Raw genomic sequence first — 27,763 nt, 5'->3', positions numbered from 1 at the left:
ATTTTGCAGGTCTCTCTCTCTCTCTCTCTCTCTCTCTCTCTCTCTCTCTCTCTCTCTCTCTCTCTAGCTAGGGAGAATGCTAGAAGTAGCTAATGCTTCTGTGGGTATTAGCTGTGGGATTAAAAACTAGTAGTGGTTACTATTTCTTTTGGGTTTGGTGCTGTTGTTTTTCTATTCTGAAGTTTTTCCTTATTGCTCTGATTCTTCTCTTATAACATGACTAATGCAGAAATAAGTTTGATGTTATTTTATATATATGTATATATATGACCTATATCAGATTACCTGCTGTCTAGGGGAGGGGGGAAGGGAGAAAAATTTGACATTGGAAATCTTATAGAAACAAATGTTGAAAAATATCTCTACATGTAACTGGAAAATAATAAAATACTTTTATTAAAAAAATTAGTAGTGGTTAAAAAGTGGGAAGAGACAGCTGAAGATCCACCTTCCCCTTCCCCTTCCCCTTCCCCTTCCCTTTCCTGAGACAAAGTCACCTGAAACTCACCTGGGAGGCGATAGACCTAGCAGTTTTACTGTTGTCTCCAGTCATCAAAACAACTTCTAAGCCCATAGATTTCAGTGTATGGACAGCCAGCTCTGCTTCAGGCTTCACTGTGTCAGCGATAGCTATCAGCCCACACAACACACCTAATACAGTGGCCATGGACAAAATACACTTGGCTTAGAGCATAACCAACACAAAACAACATTCTGCCTATTGTCTACAAAGCCACAGATACCAGTGAATTCTAACCAACTGATGCTTGCCTTGATCAGGGTATAATGAGTCAAATGACTCTGAGCCACATACTGAATGAAGTCTATAATGCAAAGCTAACAACAAACCTCCATTTTTCCTTATGAAAATGTTGCCACAAATGAAGGCAGGAGTTAATGAGGAGGGCAGGAAAAAAGGGAATAAGGAAGGAGACAGAGATGGATAATAAAGAACCTCTCTCTCCTCTCAAACAGGCATTTGCTAATAGTCCTAAACATATTAGTTCATTTAAAGATCTGCATAAAGGACATTTCACATTAGGAGATTACCCCAACTGTGCAGATGAGTTGCTTAGGGGTCTATTTAAAAAGAGAAGATGAAGTGGTATAATACAGCTTCATCCCAGACCTAACATAATTATAGTAAAATACTGCCTTCCATCTCACTACGAATGGACAGAATAAATCTAAATATGGTGATATCTCATTTCTGTTCCATTAAACATTACCACCAAACACAGGACAAGGAAGTACAGAATGGTCCAGGCAAAAGCAAATGCAAGCGAATTCAATTATGGGAAATGTATTACCTTTAATCAGAACAACTGAATTATCACTAAATTGAAGCATCTTTTTTTCTTAGCATTCAAATGTTAGCTGGTGCACAGTTATTGCTGGATACTTACTTCTCCTAGGAAGAGTTCAGAAGCTCTAAAAATATATATACAGAGCAACATAACTAACTACTAAATTATCCCTTTTAGTTCTGCATCAGAACAAGCTTCAGAGCAGAGCTGTAGAAAACTCTTACCATCGATGGCCACCAGCACAGCTGTCCGGCCTTTCCGCTCGTGTTCAATCATCGCACTATCCACATCATTCTTAATGACAAGACCGTTTCTGTTCATCCATTCACGGTTCCCAATGAGAACTGTGTACTTCTGAGAATCTGAAGCAGCTGAAGGAAGAAAAATTATTTTTATCCAATCTTGTACTAATATTGGATGGTGCTCTGCTTTTTTGTTTTGTTTTGGAGGCAGGGAAATGAGGGTTAAGTGACTTGCTCAGGGTCACACAGCTAGTAAGTGTTAAGTGTCCGAGGCCGGATTTGAACTCAGGTACTCCTGACTCCAGGGCCGGTGCTCTATCCACTGTGCCCCCGGGGCAGCTAGGTGGCCCTAGAGTCAGGAGTACCTGAGTTCAAATCTGGCCTCGGACACTTAACACTTACTAGCTGTGTGACCCTGGGCAAGTCACTTAACCCCAATTGCCTCACTTAAAAAAAAAAAAAGTATATATGGAGCAAAAAAAGGTGTTATATTTTGGGATCATAAGTATTATAAATATAATTTTATATAAACATATTCATGTGTATGCAAATGAGTCAGAATACATATAAGAATTACTGGTGACTCTATGTAATATATCAGGTATTTCATAGCAGATCCAGCATATGACTAAGATATACTTTAGAATTAACCATGTGGCATTGTGTTAATTTAGGAGAAATAATCTACAGTTAACAAATTGATCTGTGTTTCTAATCTTAAAATTTCAAGGTTGCACAGCTTGCTGGTCTGCCCTTAAATGGTACTAAAAAATGACAAGCAACTTACTGGGTGCCTGGGCATCAATAATCAATGAAGAATGACCTGGTTGTCCATCATTTGCATCAAGTTCCATCAAGGATGTGTTTTTAAGATTATTTTCCTCAACTTGCCAGTCACTTTTATGGAGCAGAACTTCAATATTGGTTACTTTACAGCTAATGCCACAGCCCGGGACAACTTGGAAATCTGTGCAGGTACCCAAGGTTTCAGTGTTCAACTCCTAACCAAAATAAAACAAAAACCAGAAGAATGTCATTTCCTCTTCTAAGCATCCCGAGGTCCTCATTTAGTCAGGGCCAATGTAAATACTGTGGTTTAACCTGTATTTAATTAGGAATTATCGGACACATACTGCAAAGGATTCAGGAAAGCTCACCAATGTTTATTGCTTGCTGATGGGACATATAATTTTTTTTCATGAACGCAGGAACTAAGACTTAAGTCTCTCATGTCAGGTCATATGAGCAGTCAATGGAAAAGATGAGAGCAGACCTCAGAATTTTTTCTTCTCAATCTCATTCTCTAATTACTATACAAAGAATATTATTAGATCATTAGATCATTTCCTACTTGCTCAAGTAGAACACCACAAGTAAAATCCTTAGTTATTTCAGGTTCCATTTTCAGGGAAGATAAGAGGGGAACCATCACCACCTTCACTTATTTATCTCCCCTGGTAAGCTCCTTTAAGAGTTGGGATTTTGTCATTTTTTTTTACTTTGTATCCCCAGCACCTAGTACATAGTGCCTGGTATACAGTAGGTGCTTAATAAATGTTTCTTGATCGATTGCTTAAATCAGGTAGAGCACTATTTATAATATGGTGCTATGGTTATTAATGATCCAAAAATATCTTTCATTCATTCGGATATTTTAGTGCCTACTATGTGCAAGTTGTTATACTTGGTGCTGGGGGAGATACAAAGGTAAGTAAGACAGAACCCCTGCCCTCAGGGAGCTCACAGGATGTTAATCTTCACTGTTCCCAGGCTCACAGTCTCTCTCCCTGTCATTACTGCATATTTTGTGTATAAGGAATCTCGATGGTCATAGCTGAAGGGTAAGGAGAAATAAAATAAAGAGAACAAAAAGAAATCAAGAAATGTGCACACCAAGAGCAGAAGTAAGTCTTAAGCATGACTTCCTCAGCCGTCTGTTTTTGTTGGCTCAGACGATGATATACAACCAGAATCAAATGCTCCCAAGGTCATCTGACTTCATTTACTGGGCTTTTAAAATTTTTTTTTGGCAAAGTCATTATATAAAGATCACTATGTTAGAAAACAAGGAAAAATCTCATACCTGTCTGCAGTATTTAGTCACTGCTGCTCCCAGTGGGTGCTCACTGTTACTTTCAGCAGTTCCCATGATAGCCAGGATCTTACTGCGCGATATTTTGCTACTTTCCACTAAAACCTTCAGTTGGTTCACCACTGGGGTCCCATGGGTTATGGTTCCAGTCTTATCAAACACCACTACCTTTACCTGTAAAAGTCATATGCATCATGACATTTCATGATACTCTTTACCATCATGGATTCTGCAGTGCTGAGGAAGGGAGTTCGACTTTGTGGGGAAAACACTGCCTTCTTATGTATTTTTATTATTTTTTAATTTTTGCAGGGCAGTGAGGTTTAAGTAACTTGCCCAAGGTCACACAGCTAGTAAGTGTCAAGTGTCTGAGGCCAGATTTAAACTCAGGTCCTCCTGAATCCAGGGCCAGTACTCTATCCACTGCGCCACCTAGCTGCCCCTTATGTATTTTTTTAAATGGACTCCCTTAAATTATTTTTGGGAGAATGGGAAGATAGAGGGAATTGGGGAAGAGGAAAAGAGTCAGAGTTGTAGTAAATCATCTCTACTCTTCTATCACCCCACTTGATAAGCTAGACTGTGTAATTATGCTGATGACTATACACCTGTATTAAACAACTAGCACAGGGAAGTTCTTAACCTAGCTCCTACAGACTCCAGGGAGTGCAGGGGTGGAGTTCAGGGATTCCATGAACTTGGATGAGAAAAAAAGGGACATCATTAGTTCAATATAATTGATTTCCTTTGCATTTGATTTGACAGTATTTAAAAACATGGTTCTGAGAAGGGCCCCAAGGGCTTCTCCAGATAACACAAGGGTCCAGGGCACAACGAAGGTGAAGAAGCCCTGCTATAGACATGTCATTGTGAAGCACGGATTGTCAATGAGTAAACAGAGACTCAGTAAACCAGAAATGGGCTTCGCAAGTAGCCACAGAGTTCCATGGAACCTCAGATTAGAAACTAGAAAAGAAATGATGCTCAGGTAACCCAGGGTAGGAAGCTCAGTCTAGACTGAAACTAGAAAGAAGGCGTGCAGTACTGAAGAGGCTAACTGTGAGTGGTTTCACCACTTCCTGCTTTGTCCTAATTAGGGTTCAATCTCCCACATGTGCAGATAGAGTTTATTCCCTCAGATTAGCCTCAAACTGGCAATAATGTAGTTTTTTTCTGTAATCAAAAACACAGGTCTGAGATTGTGTCCCTAAGGAGAGGGACAATAGGAGATAACAAGAGCCCTTCACATTTAGAAAGTACTTCAATGTTATCTGTACGCCATTCTCAAAACAGCCCCGTGAGGCAGGTAGAGTCAATCCTATGGTCCTTATCTTCTTGTATGAGGAAATGGAGGCTCAGGGAAATGACAAGCCCATGAAAGAAACTCAAGACAAACCCCAAGGTGGCAGTGAGCTTTCTGTGCAGAAGATATGGTCATAACTCTGGGCCACATAGTCATGCATGAGCCACTTGGATGCACCTGCTTCTTTACTTACCTTGTGGGCCATTTCAAGGGGCTCTCCACCTTTGATCAGGATGCCATTCTGAGCTCCAACCCCAGTTCCCACCATAACAGCAGTGGGAGTGGCTAAGCCCAGAGAACAGGGGCAGGCTATACATAGCACAGTGATGGATGCTTGGAAGGCAAATCGGATTATCACTTCAGTTCGGGAGATGCTCTTGTTGTAGCCCTTGCAAAGAAAGAATTCTCATTATTGAATTGTATAGTGCCGAAGAGGACAATGAGAAGTATGCTTAGACATTAGAATTCCACCTGTAAACTTGGCTTCTACACTTGGCTACAAATACACATTTTTTTCATTACAAGAGAAAATTTAGAAAGAAACATTTTTCTGTTTTTATTTATTAAAAAAATCACTCAACTATTAAATTGGCCATGCTCCTATATATAGAATTTCATTCTTGGTACTGCTAAGGATGGAAAATTCCACACTAAGGGCCAAAGAGAACTGAATTCAGTTCAATTTCATCTGTCACAAAGATGAGCAATATTTTTTAGACTTCCACTAGAATCTATAAAAATGAAATATAAATTTTTTTGCTGGTCAATGAGGGTTAAGTGACTTGCCCAGGGTCACACAGCTAGTAAGTGTCAAGTGTCCGAGGCCGGATTTGAACTCAGGTCCTCCTAAATCCAGGGCCAGTGCTCTCTCCACTGCAGTGCCACCTAGCCGCCCCTGAAATATAATTTATAAGACAACATGCCATAGTCAAATGACCTGGATTTGGGGTAAAAGGAGAGACGATGGCTTCATGAAAAGAGTTGCAGGACCCAGGCTGCAATCCTCATTCTGCTAATTACACAGCAGTGAGACCTTGGGCAGCCTACTTCACTTTGGGGGTCTCAGCTGAGGGGAGGGACCACATCTTTGCCTTTCTTTGTGTTCCAGCACTTAATATGGTACCTGGCACACAGGAAAGGCTTAAGAACTACTTGTTGACTGACTCAGAGGTTGGACTAAACGAACTTTAATACCCCTTGCAGCTCCAAATCTATAATTTCAGCAAAATCCCTGAAGATCTAGTCATTAATGGGAACTGGCAGCATCCAGTGATCTCAGGGATGTGGATAAACAAATGACCTATGGGGGAAAATCCTGCAAAGATACTCATCTTCCCGAAAACACAACTGAAATTTCCTGGTAAGAAATGGCTTTCAAAATATGCCTCACGGGGCTGGCTAGGTGGCGCAGTGGATAAAGCACCGGCCCTGGATTCAGGAGGACCTGAGTTCAAATCCAGCCTCAGACACTTGACACTTACTAGCTGTGTGACCCTGGGCAAGTCACTTAACCCCCATTGCCCCACAAAACAACAAACAAACAAAAAATATGCCTCAGAAAATTTCCAGTTCAGCATGTACTTGACCGGCCTGAATCATTTAAAGAAATCTTTCTTCCTTTTAGATTTCACAAAAGTTTAGTAACATAAGACAAATATATAGCGCTTTCATTTTGGTCTCTTCAGTAACCTAGGGATCTAGCAGTGATACATCAAGGGCAATTCCCTCTGAAGAGACGTGATAAAGTAACAGTATCTTGTTCATTTATAGCCATAGGGCTTTCAATAAACATTTGCTGACACTCACTTATTCTTAAGTCAGAAGCTACAGAATCACAGACTTAGAGAGATGTAAGGGACCCTAGAAATCAGCTAATCAAAACTTCATTTTATACAGGAAGAAACACGGACATATAAATGGAAAGGGATTTTTCCAAGGTCACTGAATTAAGTTAGGAGTAGAGCCAGACCTCAAATTCAAGTCTTCTGCTTCACAGGCTACATACTACTACTATTTCTTCTATACTACACTTAGAAGACTGTCACAGAATGAGACACATAGGGCAAGAGAGAAAAGGCCTGAAGAGGTCAGCTACTTGTATGAACTGATGTACAGTGAAGTGAGCAGAACCAGAAGAACGTTGTGCACAATGACAGCAATATTGTTTGATGAACTGTTAATGACTTAACTATTCTAAGCAATATACTGAGCCAAGACAATCCCAAAGGACTAATAATGAAGCATACTATCCACATTCAAAGAAAGAGCTGGTATTGATTGAACACAGATTGAAGCAGGTTCTTTTTCACTTTCTTTCTTTCATTTTTTTATTTGTCTTCTTATACAAAATGACTAATATAGTAATGTTTTACACAATCATACATGTATAACCTGTATCTGCTTACTGCTTCAGTGAGGGGAGGGAGGGGAAAAATTTAGAACTCAAAACTTTAAATAAAAATGTTTATTCTATTTTTTAAAAAGACATCAGCGAGGTGCTTGTCAAAGAAAAACACTAGAAAGGAAATAAAGATAAAATGTTCAAATATAAATTTATTATACAAATTTTTCTGTTATTAATCTATTTATTTATTTGGAATTTTCCCCAAGTTACAATATTGTACAAAATTTTAAAGGACAATATAAATTTGGGGGAATCAGAAATAAAAAAAAGAATTCCTAGACTAAGATGTCAAAGGAACACTAAATGTCTACATGAATGCCCAACACGGCCTCCCCAGCCTTGGACTCCTGCCTTTTCCTTCTTCTCATATACACCTGAGATTTTCACAAAATATCAGTTTCTGCTAAAGCAATATCCAACTTGATTACTTACAAAAAGATAGATAGGAAATGTTAAACTTCCTCCCAATTAAAAAAATAAAAAATAAAGTTCTGATAAACTACTTACAGGAAAATAGGTTTCCACGACTTCGAAATGAATAAATCCAATCACTACCCAGGCCAAGAGGGTAACAACAGAGATGATAACAATGAAAGGAACAAAATAGCCACTAAGTTTGTCTGCAAATTGCTGGATGGGAGCCTGGAATGTCAAAAAATGGAAAAAAAGAGATTTGATTCCAAGTCTTTTTTTTCTTTTTCTCTTTTACTTTGAAGACTACACAATTGGCATTGTGGACAAACATCTTTTCTTGACCCCCAAATGACTAGCAACCAAATGGTCTGTCCCTGTCTCCCTAGAGCCTATTATGCTACTGGGTCCAGAGGAGGCACTTGGTAACCATTTACTGCAATGACTTCTGGCCCAGAATGCCTGCTAGGTATTTAAAGGCTACTACTTGGACTAGACCAAGCCCACGCCAAATCTCCGAAGAATTTCTCAGGTGACACTAGCCTCTCCAGCCCAGCTAGCCCAGTCACCTTGGATGTCTGTGCTTCCTCCACGAGCTTGACAATTTGGGATAGGGTTGTATCTGCTCCAACATGGGTTGCTCTGATGAGTAGTGACCCATTCTGGTTAATGGACCCAGCAATCACTGAGCTGCCTGGTTTCTTGGTCACAGGCATGGCTTCCCCTGGAGAAGGAGGTGAGAACAGTTCTGAGGGAGCACGCAGAAACAACAGTCTGACAATTCTTAGACTTCACTTGTGTGGCCAGCATTTCTGGTTTCATTAGAGTGGAGAACTCCCAGGGAAGAAATTCTCTCTGCCAATGCAGGTGTGCAACTATTAATACAACTCAGTCTAATAAAACTGCCTGGGGCACTAACAGGTTAAATGACCTATTCAGGGTCTCATAGCTGGCAAGCGTCCAGACTTGAACCCAGGGCTTCCTCATTCTGATGCCAATTCTCTATCTACCTTGGCACAGTTTCCAATAGTCCATAAACATTTGTCAACCACCTACTGTGTGCCAAGCACTGTGCTAAGGGAAATACTAACATAAAAAAAAAGAATAACAGTTCTTGCTCTCATGGAGCTCTCCAATGTAATTGGAGAACATTAAAAAAGGAGCTGGGAGAAAAAAAGTGGTGGTGATATGGGGCAGGCCCAGGAAGGTAATGGTAGAAAACCCAAAGAAGTCCCAAAGTCGTCCAGCCAGGTGAGAATGAGAAGATGTTCTAAGCTTCATTTCCTCTTTACTGAAGGCTTGGGAGTTAGTGGCTCCCCCCTCCAATCAGAAGACAGGTGGTGGTGACAGTAAATGTTTACTGACTGACAATTTCCCTTGTATACTACTGTTTGAAAATTGCAGTCAGTTTGAAGACCTCCCAACCCCATTGTAATAAAAACTGAGATACAAGGATCGTCAGAATATAGGGTAGAAAGGAGCCTCAAAAATTTATATATGTGGGGGGGGCAGCTAGGTGGCACAGTGGATAAAGCACCAGCCCTGGATTCAGGAGGATGTGAGTTCAAATTCGGCCTCAGACACTTGTGTGACCTTGGGCAAGTTACTTAACCCTCACTGCCCCACAAAAACCCCACAAAACCAAATTTATAAATGTGTCTGTGTGTGTATATGGTATGTGCATCATATATAAATATATAACACACATACACATATATATAAATAAAATTAAAACCACATGTCAGATTTGGAAGGGACCTTAGAGACGATCTAACCTAAACCCATTTCAAAATGGAAGAAAAAGACTAAGAGGCTATGAGAGAGGAAGTGCCTTGTCCAACATCATAGCTTGTTGGTCTTGGGACCAACTCTGGGGTGTTCTCCGCACACTGCTCTAGTCTACTCCTATTGCCTCTAAACTAAGTAACCCAAAGGCAAATGTGTTGCCTGTAATTCTCAAAAATCATTTTCACCATGGATGGAATGTGGGTAAATAATTGTCTAGTAAATGTTAGCTTTCCTCTGAGAACACACACTCCTCTTACTTAAAGGATGGTTCCAGGCCACTTCTGGGGGTACAATAGATCCAGGCCTGGGTAAGCTTAAGGTCCAGGCTCTCATTTGAGATTTGTGAGAAATTAATATTTCTCTCTTATATTTAATAACTAATCATTTTTAGGACCAAGCTTTTCCCCTTTTCTACTTCCTCATCCAGAAATCAACCAGTGTGGGAAATTTTTTCTTAGAGATTTACCCAGGCCAAGATCTAATCAGGCAGCAAAGGAGATTCTGAGTTTGGGCTAATGGGTATGCTCCTGCTAATTGGTTCTGGGAAAATGTTGATTTACCCCTATTATCAAGACAGGTGATATGCAAATTGATATCTCTTTGACCAAGACCTGAGTGACCAAAGTCATGTACCCCAAGACAGCCCACCTCCCATTTGATTAACCAATCAGAGTTGAATAGGTACCCCTTGGGAATACCTACTCTTTGAAGATCATGTAAACTGTGACCCCACTGCCAATAGAAGTCTTTGGTCTAAGAGACGGCCAAATGACCATCTATTTATTAATAGCCTGATGGCCTTATTAATAAAATGATTAAATTACCCAGAAACTATGTCTCTCTGAACTTTTTAAACATCACAGATTGCTCCAGCAGTGCCACCTTGCTGCTGAATAATTCCTAATCCCAGAGACCTTACTGATAAGGGGTCAATTTTGGAATTACCTCAATCACCTCCAGTTTGGGTCAAGTTATATAGGCTCCCCAAGGCTATTCCAGGTATACCCAAAAAGAGCCCTCAATGGAGACATCCTTCCTTCCTACACCTTGAATGTCCTCTTCCTTTCCCTTTACATCCATTCAATTCCTTTGTGTTTTCTGAAGCCCAACAGAATGCTACTTCCTCCAGGAAGTCTACCCTATTTGTTTTCTCCTTTACCTGAGTCTTTAAAAATTTCCCTTAGGCCCTGAGTGGCATTTTGTTCTGCAACTGAGGTACTTAGAATAAAATGACAGATAATAGCCATACATGTTAATTTATTTTCCCCTTACTAGGTTATAAGATCAAGGCATGAACCATATCTTATCTAAATGTTATGCCTCTATCAGCACCAGATGGCTGTATACAGTAGGCACTTAATAAACACTGGATGCATAAGAGAATGGATTGATTATCAGGGGATTCTCTGGCTTGGGGATAACCTGGGGCAGAGCAAGGCCAGATATGTTGGGTTTGCTACTTAGTAGAGAAGAATGTTGCCCTAGTTTAGAACCTACTCCCAGAGCTCTGCTTAAACTACACCAGGGATGAGTGACAAGGTTCAATGTATTTGACCAACAATATATCAGAGTCTATTAGGTTCTCTATCAGACTGAGTGATTCCACAGTTTTCTTTGGCTACCTACTCCAAGATTCACAAGAGCACAGGCAAACCCCAAGCAAACAAAGGATATTTTTATAACAAATGGGCTTGGTGATATGAATTATTTTCATAGCAGCATGATTCTCAGTGATCATAATATATTTATTACCCTAAAGCTTCTGAAAAAACAAACCAAAACTAGCTCCCTACTGAACTAGCTTATATCTATCTTGTGGTTATTCTATGTAGATTTGTAAATGTGACATATTGTCTCCTTCAGTAAAATGTAAGCCCCTGGAGAGGAGGAATTGTTTTATTCCTTGTCTTTGTATCCCCATCGCTTATCACAGTGCCCTGCCTGGCATATAGCAGGCAAAGCACAATGGAGAGAAGCTGGGCCTGGAGTCAAGAAGACCTGAGTTCACACTTACTAGCTGTGTGACCCTGGTCAAGTCATCTGACCTCTGTCTACCTCAGCACAGTGCCTAACACATAGCAGGTGATTAATAAATGCTTATTCAATCTATCCAATTGACTGAATGAAAACACCCAATAGTTTGTGGGCTTGTCTATCCTTTTCCAAACCCCTGAAAGGTCCTACCTGTGATGAGGGACTCATCTACCATTGAATGCCCTTCAATAACCCGACCGTCCACTGGGAATTTGCCTCCTGGAACCACTCGAACAATATCTCCTCGTTGTACAAGTTCCACATCCACTTGTTCTTCACTGGAAAGGAATCAACATGAAAAGTTCTCATGATAACATCCTCCTCCCCCCTGCATCTCTCCCATATGTATAGGTTGTATTACACAGAGATACAGTTTGTAACAACACGGTCAGAGATGAACCTGCAAAAGACAATTTCATGGGATATCTTTGGCTGAACTTCAAATTTGTTGAAGAAATTTTATAACACTATGAAAATGAAGCCAAAAGTGAGAATTCCAGAGGAAGAATGATCAAATACCTCAAGAGGATGTTTTCTGAGTCTAGAGTTACAATGGTTGCCTCTGTAGCTTGTAGTGAAATTAGCTTTGCAAGAGCCTCTGATGTTTTCCCCTTTAAAAAAAGAAAAATTTTATGTAGTAGCAATGTTAAAGGGATAAAGGCAAGATAGCTATAGCAACAAGTTAGTTTGGAGAATATAAATCGTTCAAATCAGAAAATTTCTCCTGACAATTTGGATGGACACCCAGAACAGCTTTTGGTCTTCTTAAGGGAGGGACTTCCTGCAGCTCTACAGAACAAATTTCTTGCCTTTTCTAAATCTTCTCATGGTTGTTTAAAATAAACTTTGTTAAAAAAATGGGTGTCAGCCTTTCACAATCACATCATTGTTCCCAAGCACAGGTCACTGAACCCCCTAAGAGCCCTCCTCACTTGCTTTCTTTTACCTTTGCTATGTGCTCCAGCCAGCGCCCCAGAGCAATGAACACGAACAGCATAGGTGGAGTGTCAAAGAAAGTAATGGGGTTTACTCTTGCTCTCTCAACCATAGCAACCAGGAGGATCACCACAGAGTAGGCAAATGCAATGGTGGTCGCCAGTACAATGAGCACGTCCATGTTAGCGGTCTTGTGTTTCAGGGCTTTGTACGCCTGGATGTAGAAGTGCCAGCCTCCAACAAACTGCAACAGCAAAGAACCACAGGTATTGTTCCTATGGATTTAGGAACAGCCAGATGTTGGTGCGGCTTTGGGTTTATTCCTTAGACCAGGTACCTGTTTTGGTATGACTGAAAGCTAAGGCCTGCCTTGGCTTCTAACGCTAAAGAAGAGACTTCAAAAGCAGGAACAATGGTGATATACCCTAAAAGGACCTTCAAATGGTCACACACAAGGAAAGCAGAAACTTTTGCTGTAACCGCTGTACATGGCACATAGTAGGTGCTTAAGAAGTATTTGGCAAATATACACTTGCCTGAAGCCTTTGGGGAAGAATCCAGCTCCTCTGACTTAACCCATGGGCCTAGACTGCTATCCTGAAGACATATAAGAATATAAACCTGGCAAAGCAGATGGTCCTGGGATTTTTCTGTTATGTTTGGATAAACAAGGATAAGGAAAAGACTTGCAGGCCCTTGTCAAGTACACTCTGCATAAAAAACTTACTTCCCCTTTTTATAGGGCTTAAACCAGGGGTATTTCACAGGATATATGACTTAGTAACTGTTTTCTTTTTTCTCCTTATGGTAGACTTAAGCAAATAGAACTGGGAAATGTATCCTTAATTCCAACGAAGTGAGGAACACAGACTTAAAAAAAAAAGCAACTCCCCTCAGGTACAGCTTCCCTTTTTAATTGAAATTTCAAGATTCCTTTGTCTGATGGTCTAATGGTAGTGCCTCAGGAAACAATGACCTCCAAAATCTATTGCTAAGTGATGAGACTGAAGTAGTGTGGAGAAATAACACATATAACATATAATATGTACTGACAGATTTAAATACTAAAGCTAGTAATTCTTCATGCCTTGTTTCCTACCTTGATAACAAACACCATTCTGCTTAGTTTTTAAAAGAAGAATTATCCAATTTAGATTTAACTGTTCAAATAATTATTTTTGTCCTGTATAAATATTGGGTTTGGGGTTAATTTCCTGATTCCATTTGAAAATAAGCTTCTATGTCAGAAATTTTGACTGTTTCCACTGTACAAAAAAAACCCATCCACCACATTTCACTTGCCTGAACAGGTATACATAATAAAAAGGACAGCAAATTCATGACAGACAGCCCCGGCAGGATCTGGTGCTCCAGAAACATCGAGGAATGATGGCTAGCCATTTCTTCCTCACTCATGTTTTGATGCTGGTGAACACTAGCAAGGTGGTGCTCCATAGCCATCATATAAATCATCAACCCCATCACAGGAATACAGAAAAACAGACTCACGAGGAAGGCTCGTTTCCATCTTGAAATACAAAAAAAAAAGAGGAAAATCTTTTTTTGTCGGTAACCAACAATTAAAGATCATGTGTAATACACACAGACAATAACCTGTGACTAGATTGGCATCTGACACTCAAGTATGGTTGTCAACGTTTAATGAGAAGTCCAAAATCATAATGAATGAAACACTCAGAATTAATTACTCACTGCTGGATTTCTCGCTTATGGTCAAGGTGGCTTGCTGATCGATCCTTCTTGACTAAGGATGCTTCAAAACCTAAGTTCTAAGGAAAGACAAAAGACACTTATTTGAAAATATGCTACAAGGGAGATTTTTACCCAGGTTTTCACATAAAATATATTAGTCTCTCTCAAAGGGATAAGCATTTCCTCTAGTAGGAGATAAATGGTTTCTAATAATCGTTTAGCAAAATTAAGACATTGTACCTCTTATCTTTCAGTTCTCCACCCAGTTGGCTTATCCAACTGAAGGACAGTCATTCATTTATTAATGGTGCTCCATACATCAAAAGATAGTTAAATCTCCCCTCTTCCTGCCAAGTCAAACAATTAGAAATAGGTGCAAAAAGCACGATTTGTCACTTTGGCAAGTTCTCATATACTTACACTTTGAAGACCTCCTAAGGACAGCAGCCCCAAAAACAGGTCAATAGAAGGGAAAGGACATCTGATGCTGCTCTCTGTTAACCGATTCCCTAACATGCACATGTTATACAGACATGTAACCTCAGGACAAACAAGGAACACTGAGTCATTGAAGACTGGGGTTTGGTAGTACACAAACTATAGGATGAGTGTTTCTTGTGCATCAGTCACTATTTCTAATGTCTCATGAAAAGATCATTTACAAAAATCATTCTGTCACGATGAAAAAGAGGAAAAAGGAAAACGAGACAACTAAGTCTCATCAGGTGAAAGCAACAATCATGATGATAGAAAAAAAAAGTACATTCAATTGCTGGGGACAAAGTCTGATGAGATTCTTTAGAATAAGGGGCTGGGGGTAGGTTCCCATCCTGACCCTGACACTAGCTGTGTCAGTTTCCTCATCTATAAAATGGGCATGATGTCACCCACTGTGGCACTGTGACAATCACCTCACTAGGTCGTTAGGAATTTCAGATACTGTGCAACCCTATAAGTGCTGTATGTCAATTGTTGCTATTGCTATTTTAATGGCAAAGATCTTTGTCATCCATTCTCTGTCCTGATCCAGCACCTGGATTAGATATTATTTTTATGAATTGTAAACTTGGTAAAAAAAAGAAGAATGAAAAAGGCAAATATTTGCCATCTTATAAGAATTATATAATAAATAATAGGAAGTCTTTCACAATGAAGCTTAGAGAATCTTATTAAGTGGAGGAGGAGAGGAGCCTCCTTTGAAGAGTATCATGGCACCAGTATTAGCAGTGCTTTTCTTTCTTCTTGTGTGCAGGGGCCATTGAGGAAGAAGGGGAATGTGGTGAAACTTGCCCTGTTCCCCTCAACCCCACTCGTAATTGTGTTCTGCAAATGTTCAAGTTAAATTCTATGAAATCAAAAGTCATCAATCCAGATCAAGTGTTAGTGTGTCAAGTGTCAATGAAGTATCTCTATGGCTGATTTAGAGCACAGGCACCAACCTGTGGCCCAAGGACAGAGAGTGGGCATGGAGGGGGAAAATGAGGATTGGAGGAGGGAACAGAGGTTTTCAAGGGCTCTTTTGAATTCAGTGATTCAATAAAGGAGGGAAGGATTGTCAGAGAAAAGCAAACATACCTAATACAGATGACACATCTCACATGTGTTTTCCCATTTTTTACATATATGTGGATGCTGGCATGATGAATGAAATACAAATTCATTTCAAATTGTTACTGAAGTCACAGCAGCTTTTTGTTATACCTATTTTTGTTAATCAATAGATGGTAACATTTCCCTCTAGAGATCTGCCTTTTTTGGGAGCAGGGCAACGAGAGTTAAGTGACTTGCCCAGGGTCACACAGCTAATAAGTGTCAAGTGTCTGAGGCTGGATTTGAAGTCAGGCCCTCCTGAATCCAGGGTCAGTGCTCTATCCACTGCGCCACTTAGCTGTCCCCTGCCCAATTGTTTATGTTAAAAAGGAGTTCTCATATATTGAATACTACTTGATAGTAGGTAAGTCACAAAATGTTTCAAATCATGAACAATAAGAGAAATGAAAATTTAAACAATTCACTTTATAAAAGCCTGTGGTACACAGGCTTGCTTATATACTTCTTTAGAAGCTGTGAATTAATTGGTCCAACCTTTCAGTAAAACAATTTCGCATTAAGAAAAGTCACTTAGATGTTCATACCCTTTACTCCACTAATCTGAACAGTAGGCAAATATACCAAGGTCAAAACTAAAAAGGTCCCACCTTTACCAACATATTCCATAGCAGCATGTGGTTGTGGCAATAAAAAACTGGGAACGATGCAGGCACCCATCAATTGCAGCTAGGTGGGACAATGTATGCTGTACCTAGAGTTAGGAAGACCTAAATTCAAATCCTGCCTCAGATAATTACTGTGTGACCCTGGGCAAGTCACTGAAACTCTGTTTTCGGCAGTTTCCTCAACTGGAAAATGGGGATAACAATAGCACCCATCTTCCAGAGTTTTGAGGATAAAACAAGATAAAATTTATAAAGCACTTTGCAAACCTTAAAGAACTATATGACCATTTGCTATCAATTGAGGAACAAATGAACAAATTGTGGCATGAATGAAATCATGCTATATAATTATAAAAGGTCATCAAAGCCAACAAATATTAGGAAATCAGAAAAACCCAACTTGCTCCTTTTTTTAACTGAAACAGAAGTACAAAGAACCAGTAGAGCAAAATCTAGAAGCCAGGACAACAATGACGTTAATGAAAACAACAGTAAAAAGTTGATGAACTTTGATTAATTGCAATGACCAAGCCTGATCCTAAAGAAAAAGATAATGAAACACATCTCCCTCCTCTCAGTAGAGGTGGAGGATTATGGGAGCATAATGTTGCACACACACTGTCAGACCTGCTGTTGATCTAGTGATTTTGCTTCACTGTTTTTCTTTGTTACAAGGGAGAGTTAAATGATTTGGTTCAGTATGTTGAGAAATCGCTATGGTAAAAAAGCCTACAAACATCTCTAAAACCTAAAAAAGAAAGAAAGAAATGAGCTATTATTAGTTGGGGCTTGGCAATATTTTTTATAGGATGAGGCTCATTTGAATGGTTTTGTTTATTTGTTTATTTTTTAAATTTTTGCGGGGCAATGAGGGTTAAATGACTTGCTCAGAGTTGCACAGCTAGCTAATACATGACAAGGGTTTAAGGCCAGATTTGAACTCAGGTCCTCTTGAATCCAGGTTCGGTGCTCTATCCACTCTACCACCTAGCTGCTCCTCATGTAGTTTTTTTTTCACCCCATATACTTTCACAAAAAAAGCTAAAAGAAAAACCCCACCCAGCCCAGTCAAGTGAGGACCACTGAAAGTTGCCTTGTGCCAAATTTTCTTTTACTACCAATTTTTTTAGTTTTCCACATCCACTTCAAGGCTAACCACAATCACAGAGATATCTGTATTTTATATCTGATAAATGGTTCTCACATCTTCCTGTCCTGCTCTTTCTTTTCTTTTCTTTCTTTTTTTTCTTGTCCTGCTCTTTTTTAACAAGAAGGACCAGCAGAGAGCAGGGAGGGCAGGGAGAGTGGGGACAGACTAATCTTGTCAGGAGAAATATGATGGGTCACATAAAATATCCCAGACTCCTGCTCTCTGTTGCCTAGTCAGAAAAGAATGATTCTAGGGGATTTTCAGGGAACTGGTTAATTCGGCTATAATTATTCCAGATTACAATTTAGTACTAGAGAAAGTGAAACATCTTGAGCCAAGCAAATCAGTCTGTTAGGAAGCTCTGCTTGACAATGAAATAACAAGAAAGGGAAAATCTTGGTACTTACTTGTATAGTGCTGATAACATCTCTAGGGCCGATAATCTCTGGATCATATTTGATATGCGCTTTGTTGGTGGCCAGGGCCACAGAGCAGTAGAAGATCCCTCTGGTTTTCATAAGGGTAGATTCTATTTTATGCACACAGGAAGCACATGTCATTCCTCTCACCTGTTAAATACAAACATTCTTTCTTTCAGAAATAACCTTTTGTTGTATATTGCATTATGGCTAATTAAAGTCACAGCTGTATGTAAGACAAAATTTAATACAACCTGCAGGTGGCAATCTATTTTCATATGTATGTGTATGTGTATGTATATGTGTATGTGTATGCGTATGTGTATCTGTCTGTAATTATGCATGTGTGCACTTCTCTGTAACTCAGGCTCCCTCTAGTACTGTTGAGAGATGATTATTGAAACATGTACTGAGTGGCAACATTGTTATTCATATAGATTTTAGGGCAGTTTTTGAGTGAAATCATCTGACCCAGTCTCCCTGCTTTAATATACCTTCCATAAAATATCTTGCAATACGTTGTGAAAATAAGGAACTGCATCTTTCCTCTTAAAAGAAGAAATAAAAAAAGAATGCATATTCATCCAAAATAGGACCCATATATAGTAGAGATCATTAACATATGAGAATCTTTCCTCTTTTTTAAAAACAGATTTCATGGGGCAGCTAGGTGGCGAGGTGGATAGAGCACCAGCCCTGGATTCAGGAGGACCTGAGTTCAAATCCAGCCTCAGACACTTGACACTTACTAGCTGTGTGACCCTGGGCAAGTCACTTAACCCTCAATGCCCCACCCCCCCCCAATCCTTAAAGACAGATTCCACAACCTCAACTGGCTACCTACCCATTCTTATCTCGAAGAACTGTGCTGTGACATTCTTCCCTATATCCAATTCAAATCTTTCATGTTCCAGTTTAAACTAATTTCTTTTTATTTTGATTCTTCCTGGAGATGGCAAGAAACCCAGCCATCATCCTTTGTAGGCTAACCCTTCCCCTATATAACTTCCAGCCTATCATTAAATCTTCTTAGTCCCTTTTGCAGGTTGAGTAATTTTAATTCTTTTAGCCTTTCTTCCAAGGTTTGATTTTCTGACCCTTTAATGATCTGAATCATCATGAAGTACTCCATGGGAGTTTTTTCAGGTCTTACTTACAATGAGTTCCAGAACCCCATCCCCTTCATCAGCATTTTCCATCAGCACAGCTCCAAATCCGAGTTCCCTGATGAATTCTGCTATCATTGGGGGCTGTACCATAGCAGCGTTGTATCTTACTTCTGCCTTGCCAGCCATCAGGGCCACGAGCACGGAATATATTCCTGGGAACATTAAGAAAAGAAAACAACTCAGACCACATGACACCTACAGGAAAGGATGGGTTCTGTAACTGTCTTTTAATTCGTTTTCAATTATAAGTAAGGCCAATGGTAAAAATGCCTAAAATTAAACTAGAGAGATTAACATCTAGGCATGGAACAAAGACAGATGGGAGGGACTGGTATTAAGGAGTTCAGTGCCTTTTAAAAAGGAAACCAAAGGTGGAGGGAACAAATCGGTACCTGATAAAAACTTTTTCTCCAAGAAAAATGGATGATTCAATGAGGCAGTGCTCCATGAGATATGGTCTCAAAACGATTGCTCTGTGTGTTGCCTTATCTCCCCAACATGACTAAGCCCCACAAAGTCAGAATCCAAGTTTGATCTCTGTATACAGTAAGTACTTAGTCATATGTGCTCAACTGGATTTGTTGATTGCAAGTGCTAAAGGTGACTGGCAAAAGAGCCAAGAAAGGAGCAATATCAATATTGCAATATTATCAAATAAAACCTTTTCTTCTACTATTCTGTAGTCTGCCAGTACATAGATTAATCTTTTAAAATTTTTTTCTCAATTACATACAATTTTTTTTTACATTCCTTTTTTAAAACTGAGTTCCAAATCCTCTCTCTCCCCCCCCTCCCCACCTTGTTCTCAAGGCAAGCTATTTGACATAAATTATACGTGTGTAATCATGCAAAACGTTTCCATGTTAGCCACGTGGCAAAAGAAAACAGATTCCCCCTGCCCCAAATAAAGTTTAAAGTGTATGCTACAATTGGCATCCAGACCCCATAAGTTCTTTCTCTCGATGTGGACAGCATTTTTCATCATAAGTTCTTTGGGACTGTCTTGGATCATTGTATTGCTGAGAACAGCTAAGTCATTCACAGTTGATCATCATACAGTACTGCTGTTACCATGTACAATGTTCTCCTGCTTCTGCTCACTTCTCTCTTTACTCTGTATCAGTTCATATAAGTCTTGGTATATTAGATAATCTAAAAGGTATCCCATACTTCAAATTCCTGGATACACGGATTGGTAATGGAAGAATTCATTAGCAAAACAACTACCACATACTTTGATATGAAGCTTCTATGAGTGTTGTGTCATCTCTTTAATCAATTAACAAGCATTAATTAAATATTTACTATCTGCCACCACTGGGGATAGAAAGACAAAAAATCTCACAAGAGTCCTTGCCCATAAGAAGCTTATTATCATCTGCTGGAGGGAACAACAGGTTCGCAAAGGAGTAAAACCAGGCCTTTGTTGTTCATCTGTTGTCTTTGTACCCCCAATGCCAACATCATTTGTCGATGGCGATCAATATAATGGAATGTTACTGCATCATAAAAAGTTATGAAAGGGACCATCTTGGAGAAATCTGGGCAGTCTTGTATGAAAATCCACAATGAAGTGAGCAGAGCCAAGAAAACAATTTGTACAATAACAACAACACTGTAAAGTAAAACAACTGTGAAAGATTTTAAGAATTCTGATCAGTGAGGGACCAATCATGATTCTAGATGATAAAATATGCTAAATACCTCCTGACAGAGAGGTGAGGGACTCAAGATGTATAGATTTTTGGATATGCCCAATTTGGGAATTTGTTTTGCTTAACTATGTATAGTTAGTTGTAGGCCAGTTTGGTCAGAGTTCATGGGGATGATTAATGTATAATTAGCTTAGAAAGATAGGCTACATAAAACACCGGCCCTGGATTCAGGAGGACCTGAGTTCAAATCTGGCCTCAGACACTTGACACTTACTTGCTGTGTGACCCTGGGCAAGTCAATTAACCCTCACTGTCCTGCAAAAAACCAAACAAACCAAGATAGGCTACAGCCAGACTGTAAAGAGTTTTAAATGCCAAGTAGAAGAGTTCATATTTTATCTTAAATTCAAAAGGGAACCACTGAAGTTTCTGGAGCAGGGGATTAACATGGTCAGACCCATGGATAGGTGATAGCAATTTGGCAACTTGTGGAAGATCAATTGTAGAGAGGAAAGACTGGAGAGAGAACCCAATTAATCCACTGTAATAATCCACGTGAGAGGTGGTGAGGGCCTGGACCAGGGTGGTAGTGGTTTGAGTAGTGAGAAGGGGACTTATGTGAGACATTTTGAGGAAGTAGAAGTAACAAGACTTGACAACTGATTAGATATGGTGAGGGAGTAAAAGTGAAAAGTCAAGAATGATCCCATGGATTGTAAACTTTGTAACTGGAAGAAGGGTGATAATCCTTGACAAAACAGGGAAGTTGTGAACTGAGAGTTAAAGGTTTACAGTGAAAGATGATTTTTGTTTTGGAAATATTGAGTGGGATATCACTGAATCTTAGATTTAGAGCCAGAAAGCCTTCAAGGTCATCTAGTCCATCCCCTTTATTTTACAAAAAATGAAATGAGGGGGCAGATAGGTGGCGCAGTAGATAAAGCACTGGCCCTGGATTCAGGAGAACCTGAGTTCAAATCCAGACTCAGACACCTGACACTAGCTGTGTGACCCTGGACAAGTCACTTAACCCTCATTGCTCTGCAAAAAAAAAGGGAAATGAGGTGGGGGGGGGGAGTAAACTTGCTCAATCTTGATTGCCCAGCCCAAGCTACTAAGTGAAAGTAAGGAACTAAAGACAAAACTATACAAAGCAGACAGGAACTCACAAAGGCCATCTAACTGTTACCTTTCAGGAATAGGGTGGAACACCTCATACTCTACAACCTGAGAGTATCTTTGTTTCAAAGTTCAATTCAACTACAGACATCAAAGACAGAAAGAAAGGCTCCAATATATACAAGTATTCACAGCATCACTTTTTTTTTTTTGGCCATAGCAAAGAACTGGAAACAAAGTGGGTACCAACTGATTTGGAAATGGCTATACAAATTGTAATAGAATGTAATAAGATAGATAGTGAATGGGACACGCAGGTAGAGAAGTCAAGCAGAGAGGGGGGTGGGGGGGAGACAGAGAGAGAGAGAGAGAGAGACAGCGAGCAAGAGAGAGAGAGAGACAGCGAGCGAGAGAGAGAGAGAGAGAGCGAGAGAGAGAGAGAGCGAGAGAGAGAGAGAGAGCGAGAGAGAGAGAGAGAGAGAGAGAGAGAGCGAGAGAGAGAGAGAGAGAGAGAGCGCACAAGTGAGCACAGGAGAGAACAGAAAGAGGACAGAAAAGAAGAGAGCCCAGGACAGATTCCTGGGAAACCTCTACAAGGAAGCAGACAAACATGGATGAAAATCCTGCAATGAGACCAAGAAGGATGGATTAGACAAGTAGGAGTAGAATCAACAAAATAACATCATGAAAACAAAGAGAGGAGGGTATCCAGAAGGAAGAAGGTGTTGTTCAGAACTGGGTAAGAAACTGTAAGCACTAAGTGTAGAAAGCTTCTTCTAGGAGTCCAGCTGTGAAAAGGAGGAAAGAGACTGGATGATAGTTTGAAGGGTCAAGTGAAGGTTTTTGTTGGGTAGAGGAGACGCGGGTATGTTTGAAAGGAAGTAGGGAAGGACTCAGTTGGTAAGGAGGGGTTGAAAAGTAGGGAAAGGGGGATGATAGATGGGGCAAACTGACAGAGATTAATGGGAGGGACTAGGACTAAGACAATGTTAAAGTGATTTGAAGTGTAAAATTGGGAAGAAGAGGGAGAACATAACAGATGGCCTCAATTTTTTGAGTGAAGTATGAGGTAAGGTCCTATGTTGAAGAGTGGGGAGATAGTGGTGTATGTACATTAAGAGAAGGCTTGGGGGCAGCTAGGTGGCACAGTGGATAGAGCACTGGCTCTGGAGTCAGGAGTACCTGAGTTCAAATCCGACCTCAGACACTTAACACTTACTAGCTGTGTGACCTTGGGCAAGTCAACCCCAACTGCCTCACCAAAAAAAAAAAAGAGAGAGAGAAGGCTTGAAACAGCTTCTATGGAGTTAGAGTGAGGAGAATAGGGCAAAAAAAATCATCCTTTATGTGAAGTTGCTAAGTATTTATTAAGTATGTTCTTGGCACTTCAAAATGACAAAAAATGATTTATAAAGATATCCAGTTAAAAATGGTCTTAATAGGTCAACAGAATGGAATAGATAATTCAAAATCAGAACCCCAAACTTTCAGTCTAGTGTTTGATAAACCCCATACGATAAAATATTTGGGAAAGGAATGTCAATATAAATATTGGGAAAATTGGATTGTTGTTGTTTGTCCTTCATTCTCAAAGAGGACCGTGACATCAGGGTGGTGTCATGACTTGCACTGAATTGGATTGAAGTGAGGGAGGGCTGTGCAAAGTCACCAACCTCACTCTCTCCTCCAGAGCCATCTGGGTCCAGTGCCAAGACATAGACCAGGACAACTAGAGATGGCCCTGCATGTTTAAGGTAACTGGGGTTAAGTAAATTGCCCAGGGTCACACAGCTAGTCAGTGTCTGAGGTGAGATTTGAATTTGAGTCCTCCCAACTTCAGGGCCAGTACTTTATCCACTGTGCCACCTAGTTGCCCCTGGGAAAACTGGATAGCAGGTAAAAAAGGGGAGGGAGGGCAGCTTCAATTTCACTTTTTATACCACGTGTGACAACAAATTCCAAATGAATCAATGATTTAATTTTCAATAGAAGAAAATGGAATAGGACACACAACATGATAACTAAGGATTCCTGTATCTTGATGTTATGGGAATACAGTGGGGACCCCAAGAACCCCCCCCCAAAGGAATCCTTGAACTGTCCTGGGGAGGGGCAGCTCTGTCTCCTACCTCAGCAATTGGTGTTACAAAGCACTACCCAGTACCCACCAAATGGGGAATGGCTGGACAAGTTGTGGTATATGAATACAATGGAATACTATTGTGCTATAAGAAACGATGAGCAGGAAGAGTTCAGAGAAACCTGGAGGGTCTTGTGTGGGCTGATGATGGGTGAGATGAGCAGAACTAGAAGAACATTGTACACAGTAACATCAACATTGAGTGTTGATCTACTGTGATGGACTATATTCTTCTCACCAATGAAATGGCACAGAAGAGTTCCAGGGAACTCGTGATGGAAGAGGATCTCCAAATCCAGGAAAAAAAAAAGAACTGCGGAGTATAGATGCTGATTGAACCATACTATTTCTTTTGGTTTTTTATGCTGGTTTTTTTTTCTATTTTGAGGTTTTTCATCATTGCTCTGATTTTTTTCTCTTATAACATGACTAATGCAGAAATAGGATTAATGTTATTATGTATATATATATATATAGATAGATAGATATAACCTATATCAGATTACCTGCTGTCTAGGGGAGGGGGGAGGGAGGGGAGGGAGGGAGAAAAATCTGAAATTGTAAAGCTTGTATAAACAAAAGTTGAGAACTATCTTTACATGTAACGGGGAAAAAATAAAATACTTTATTAATTTAAAAAAACCCCAAAACAAAGCACTACCCAGGTACACTGAGAAGCAACACCAAAGTGTGCAAGATGATAGGAAAGATCTGGATGGGTGCTGAATTTCTTACTAATAGCCTATTATTCCAAAATTCCTTCCCAGTGCTTTGTAATGCCTTTTCCTCTCTCAGTTTTGTAAAGATACAAAAGACCAGGTCTTCTCTTACTCAATTGGGACAATTCTCCATAGTGATCTGTTCCCTGGCCATAGATTCTTCTAATAAATCTCTCTTTATTTTACAAGATTCATGATGACCCTCTAATTCTTTGGGTGAGCTAGTGGTCCCCCCGCCTCATCCAGGTTGGAAGTCCCCCCAAACACTGAGATGGGGGGCGGTGTAGAGCATGACATGATAATGGCTTCTTAGTGTAGTTGAGATAGACTGGATACAGAGGTCTTGAGAACTGGGCAGGCTGGGATATTTTGAATAATGTTGGGATACTGAACTTATTTGGAAGAAAGAAGGGTGACATGGAGGTCTGTAGCAACAAGGCCCAGGACGGGATGGAATGAGCTTTAAAGGAGAGGTGAATATTGAGTGATGGTGGCAAAAGGAGGGTCTGAAAGTAGCAGTGGAAAGCAAGGAGTTTGTCAACTCTTCCTCTGTTTCAGTGTGTCAGGGGATGAGAGAGAAGGAGCAGTCAGCCTTAAAGAGGGTGCCAAGGAAGGTGATATTTTCAGGAGAAAGCTAGGTGCTAGGAAGTACCAGAAGATGGGAGGAATTTGAGAGGAAGAAATCTAAGAGAAAAAGATGATCAAAAGAGGCTTCCAGAGGGCACAGTGGAAAGGGATCATGGAGAACAGGAACTGGGGAGGGTAAGAGATGCATTACAACTTAGGATGCAGGTGGTGGCTGTCATCTCCCTCTGACTTTGCTACTGATATTCTCCCTCCACCCCTGGCCCACTGATAGCAATGGTTTTTTCAGGCCTCCAGACAAAGCACTGAGTTGGCAGTAGTCTGCATCTTGTAAGTACGTGGGAACTTAGATGAGGAGTGTGATATGGCCACAGACTCCAGGGGAGACAGCCTAGTGAGGGATCTGGCCTATCAACCTGGGAGACCAAAGTATGCTCCACCTCCTGAAGCACTCCCTTCTCTAATGTTAGTCCCTGGGTTAAAAGCCGGAGTCTTTCTGTGTTAGTTCTGGCTCTGATAATAATACTACTGTGTCTACAAATAGAAAATTCTTATTTATCCCATTAATAAAAAAAATTAGAGACAAAATATATGGATATGATTACATAAAAATAGTTTCTTCATGACAAAAACCAATAAATACAGAATAAAAGAGAAAGAAATGACTGGTGAAAAGTTATTACCATAAATATTTCTGATAAAAACACAGCATCAAAACTGCATGTGGAATTGACCCAAATTAGTACAATAAAATCCATTTTTTGTTTTTGTTTTTGTTTTTTTGCGGGGCAGTGGGGGTTAAGTGACTTGCCCAAGGTCACACAGCTAGTAAGTGTCAAGTGTCTGAGGCCGAATTTGAACTCAGGTCTTCCTGAATCCAGGGCCAGTGCTTTATTCACTGCGCCACCTAGCTGCCCCTAATAAAATCCATTCTCAAAGGATATGAACAGATATTTCTTGAAAGAAGCCCAAATAGTCAATAACCACCTGAAAAGTTATTCAAACTTTCTAAGAACTAGAGAAATGCAAAATAAAGATCTAAGGTTCCCACCTTACCCCCATGACACTTGGCAGAGAGTCAGAAATGAACAAATTCAAGTATTATATATTATATTCAGCACATTATTGCACTGTTGCTGGAGCTTTGAATTGGGGCGGGCTTTTCCAATAAGCCATAGAACTACTCCTACCATTTTCCAAGACAGAGCAAGTGTTTCAGAATGAAGCAACATCGAACAAGAAAGAGAGACACACTGGCTGCAACTGCATAAAACAAGAAACGAAAAGCCCACCAACAGAATCTGTAAAAACATACAGACCCAGCAAAAGAGGTAAGAAAGGTACACGTGTGCAAAGAAGCCATGTTGGTGACACTTAAAAAAAAAAAAAAGGAAGTCAGCAACACCGCACATTTGTGGTTTAATGTTGGTTTGGTTTGGTTTTTGTCCCAGTGTATGATTTCACTGGTTTAGAGAACTCCCACTGTGGAGCCTTCCTCCACAAATTCAAATTAGCCACTCAATCTGTAACTCCCAGTTTCAGAGTGTTGGTGGGGAGCTGAGGAGGAGGAAGAAAGGCTGAAAAGTTTAAGTGACCTACCTGCCCATGGTCTTGTTTGTGTATTTGAATTCAAGTTAGAAAAGAAGATCCTGTTCATTCCAGGTTAGCTAAAATTGGTCTTAATGCAGCTACTGTTCTATCTGGGTACTCACTTCAAGACAAGTTTAGTAATTAGAGTTATATATTTCTTTATTTAATACAGTAAAAACCTTACTAATGCAGAACATTCAGGAGAAAGGTCAGCCTGTGAAAAGTCTGAATCATGAGTCAGGGTCTGTGAGTTCATCAGTAAATGGAATTCTGGGTGTGGAAACTCCCTCCACCAAAGCAGATTAGTAACTAAACTATAATTTCTAATCTTACTATGGGAGTTGCCTGGGGCCACTGAAAAGTTAAGTAACTTATACAGGGTCACCTTCCTGACTCCACTGCCAGTCCTCCATCCATTGATATCATTTTGCCTCTCCTGAATCAGAGGTTATTTTAAAACAGTACAATATACTGTTTTTCTAAATCTGGCTGGTACAAAACTTGGGCGCGGCTGACTGATAAAAGCCAACTGATTGGCTTCTATTTGCCATGCTGCTAGTCTCCGAAGGCAAGAGAGGAGATCAATCATGGTGGAATTTAAAGTTGGTTCCAACTGCAATTAGAAGGCTGTGAATTTATTGAAAGAGCTTCCTAGCCACTGACACAACTTATAGTATGGACCTTAGCCCTGGGGCCTTAGGGTAGGCACTGGAGCAGCTCCAGAACCTTTGAAGACTTCTCTAATCTCCTCTTAAATTATCCACCACTGAC

At 40.1% G+C, this 27,763-nt stretch overlaps 1 protein-coding gene across 1 annotated transcript in view; it reads right to left on the bottom strand.

Moving 5' to 3' along the window:
• The window catches only part of ATP7A (ATPase copper transporting alpha), a 43,205-nt gene that overhangs the window by 14,997 nt on the left and 445 nt on the right, over nt 1-27,763 (bottom strand). Inside the window, exons 2-15 of the mRNA XM_043974678.1 lie at nt 19,173-19,336; nt 18,004-18,165; nt 14,231-14,307; nt 13,820-14,045; nt 12,528-12,761; nt 12,101-12,192; nt 11,732-11,859; nt 8,329-8,483; nt 7,856-7,990; nt 5,138-5,332; nt 3,633-3,815; nt 2,337-2,550; nt 1,532-1,678; nt 509-651 (exon numbers count right to left, since the gene is read on the bottom strand). Coding sequence (XP_043830613.1) covers nt 509-651; nt 1,532-1,678; nt 2,337-2,550; nt 3,633-3,815; nt 5,138-5,332; nt 7,856-7,990; nt 8,329-8,483; nt 11,732-11,859; nt 12,101-12,192; nt 12,528-12,761; nt 13,820-14,045; nt 14,231-14,307; nt 18,004-18,165; nt 19,173-19,336 — 2,255 coding nt within the window. The remainder of the gene's footprint in view (nt 1-508; nt 652-1,531; nt 1,679-2,336; nt 2,551-3,632; nt 3,816-5,137; nt 5,333-7,855; nt 7,991-8,328; nt 8,484-11,731; nt 11,860-12,100; nt 12,193-12,527; nt 12,762-13,819; nt 14,046-14,230; nt 14,308-18,003; nt 18,166-19,172; nt 19,337-27,763) is intronic.

This window comes from Dromiciops gliroides, chromosome X (genome assembly GCF_019393635.1).
Source record: "Dromiciops gliroides isolate mDroGli1 chromosome X, mDroGli1.pri, whole genome shotgun sequence".
NCBI lineage: Eukaryota > Metazoa > Chordata > Mammalia > Microbiotheria > Microbiotheriidae > Dromiciops > Dromiciops gliroides.
This window is presented reverse-complemented; position numbering and strand designations above follow the sequence as displayed.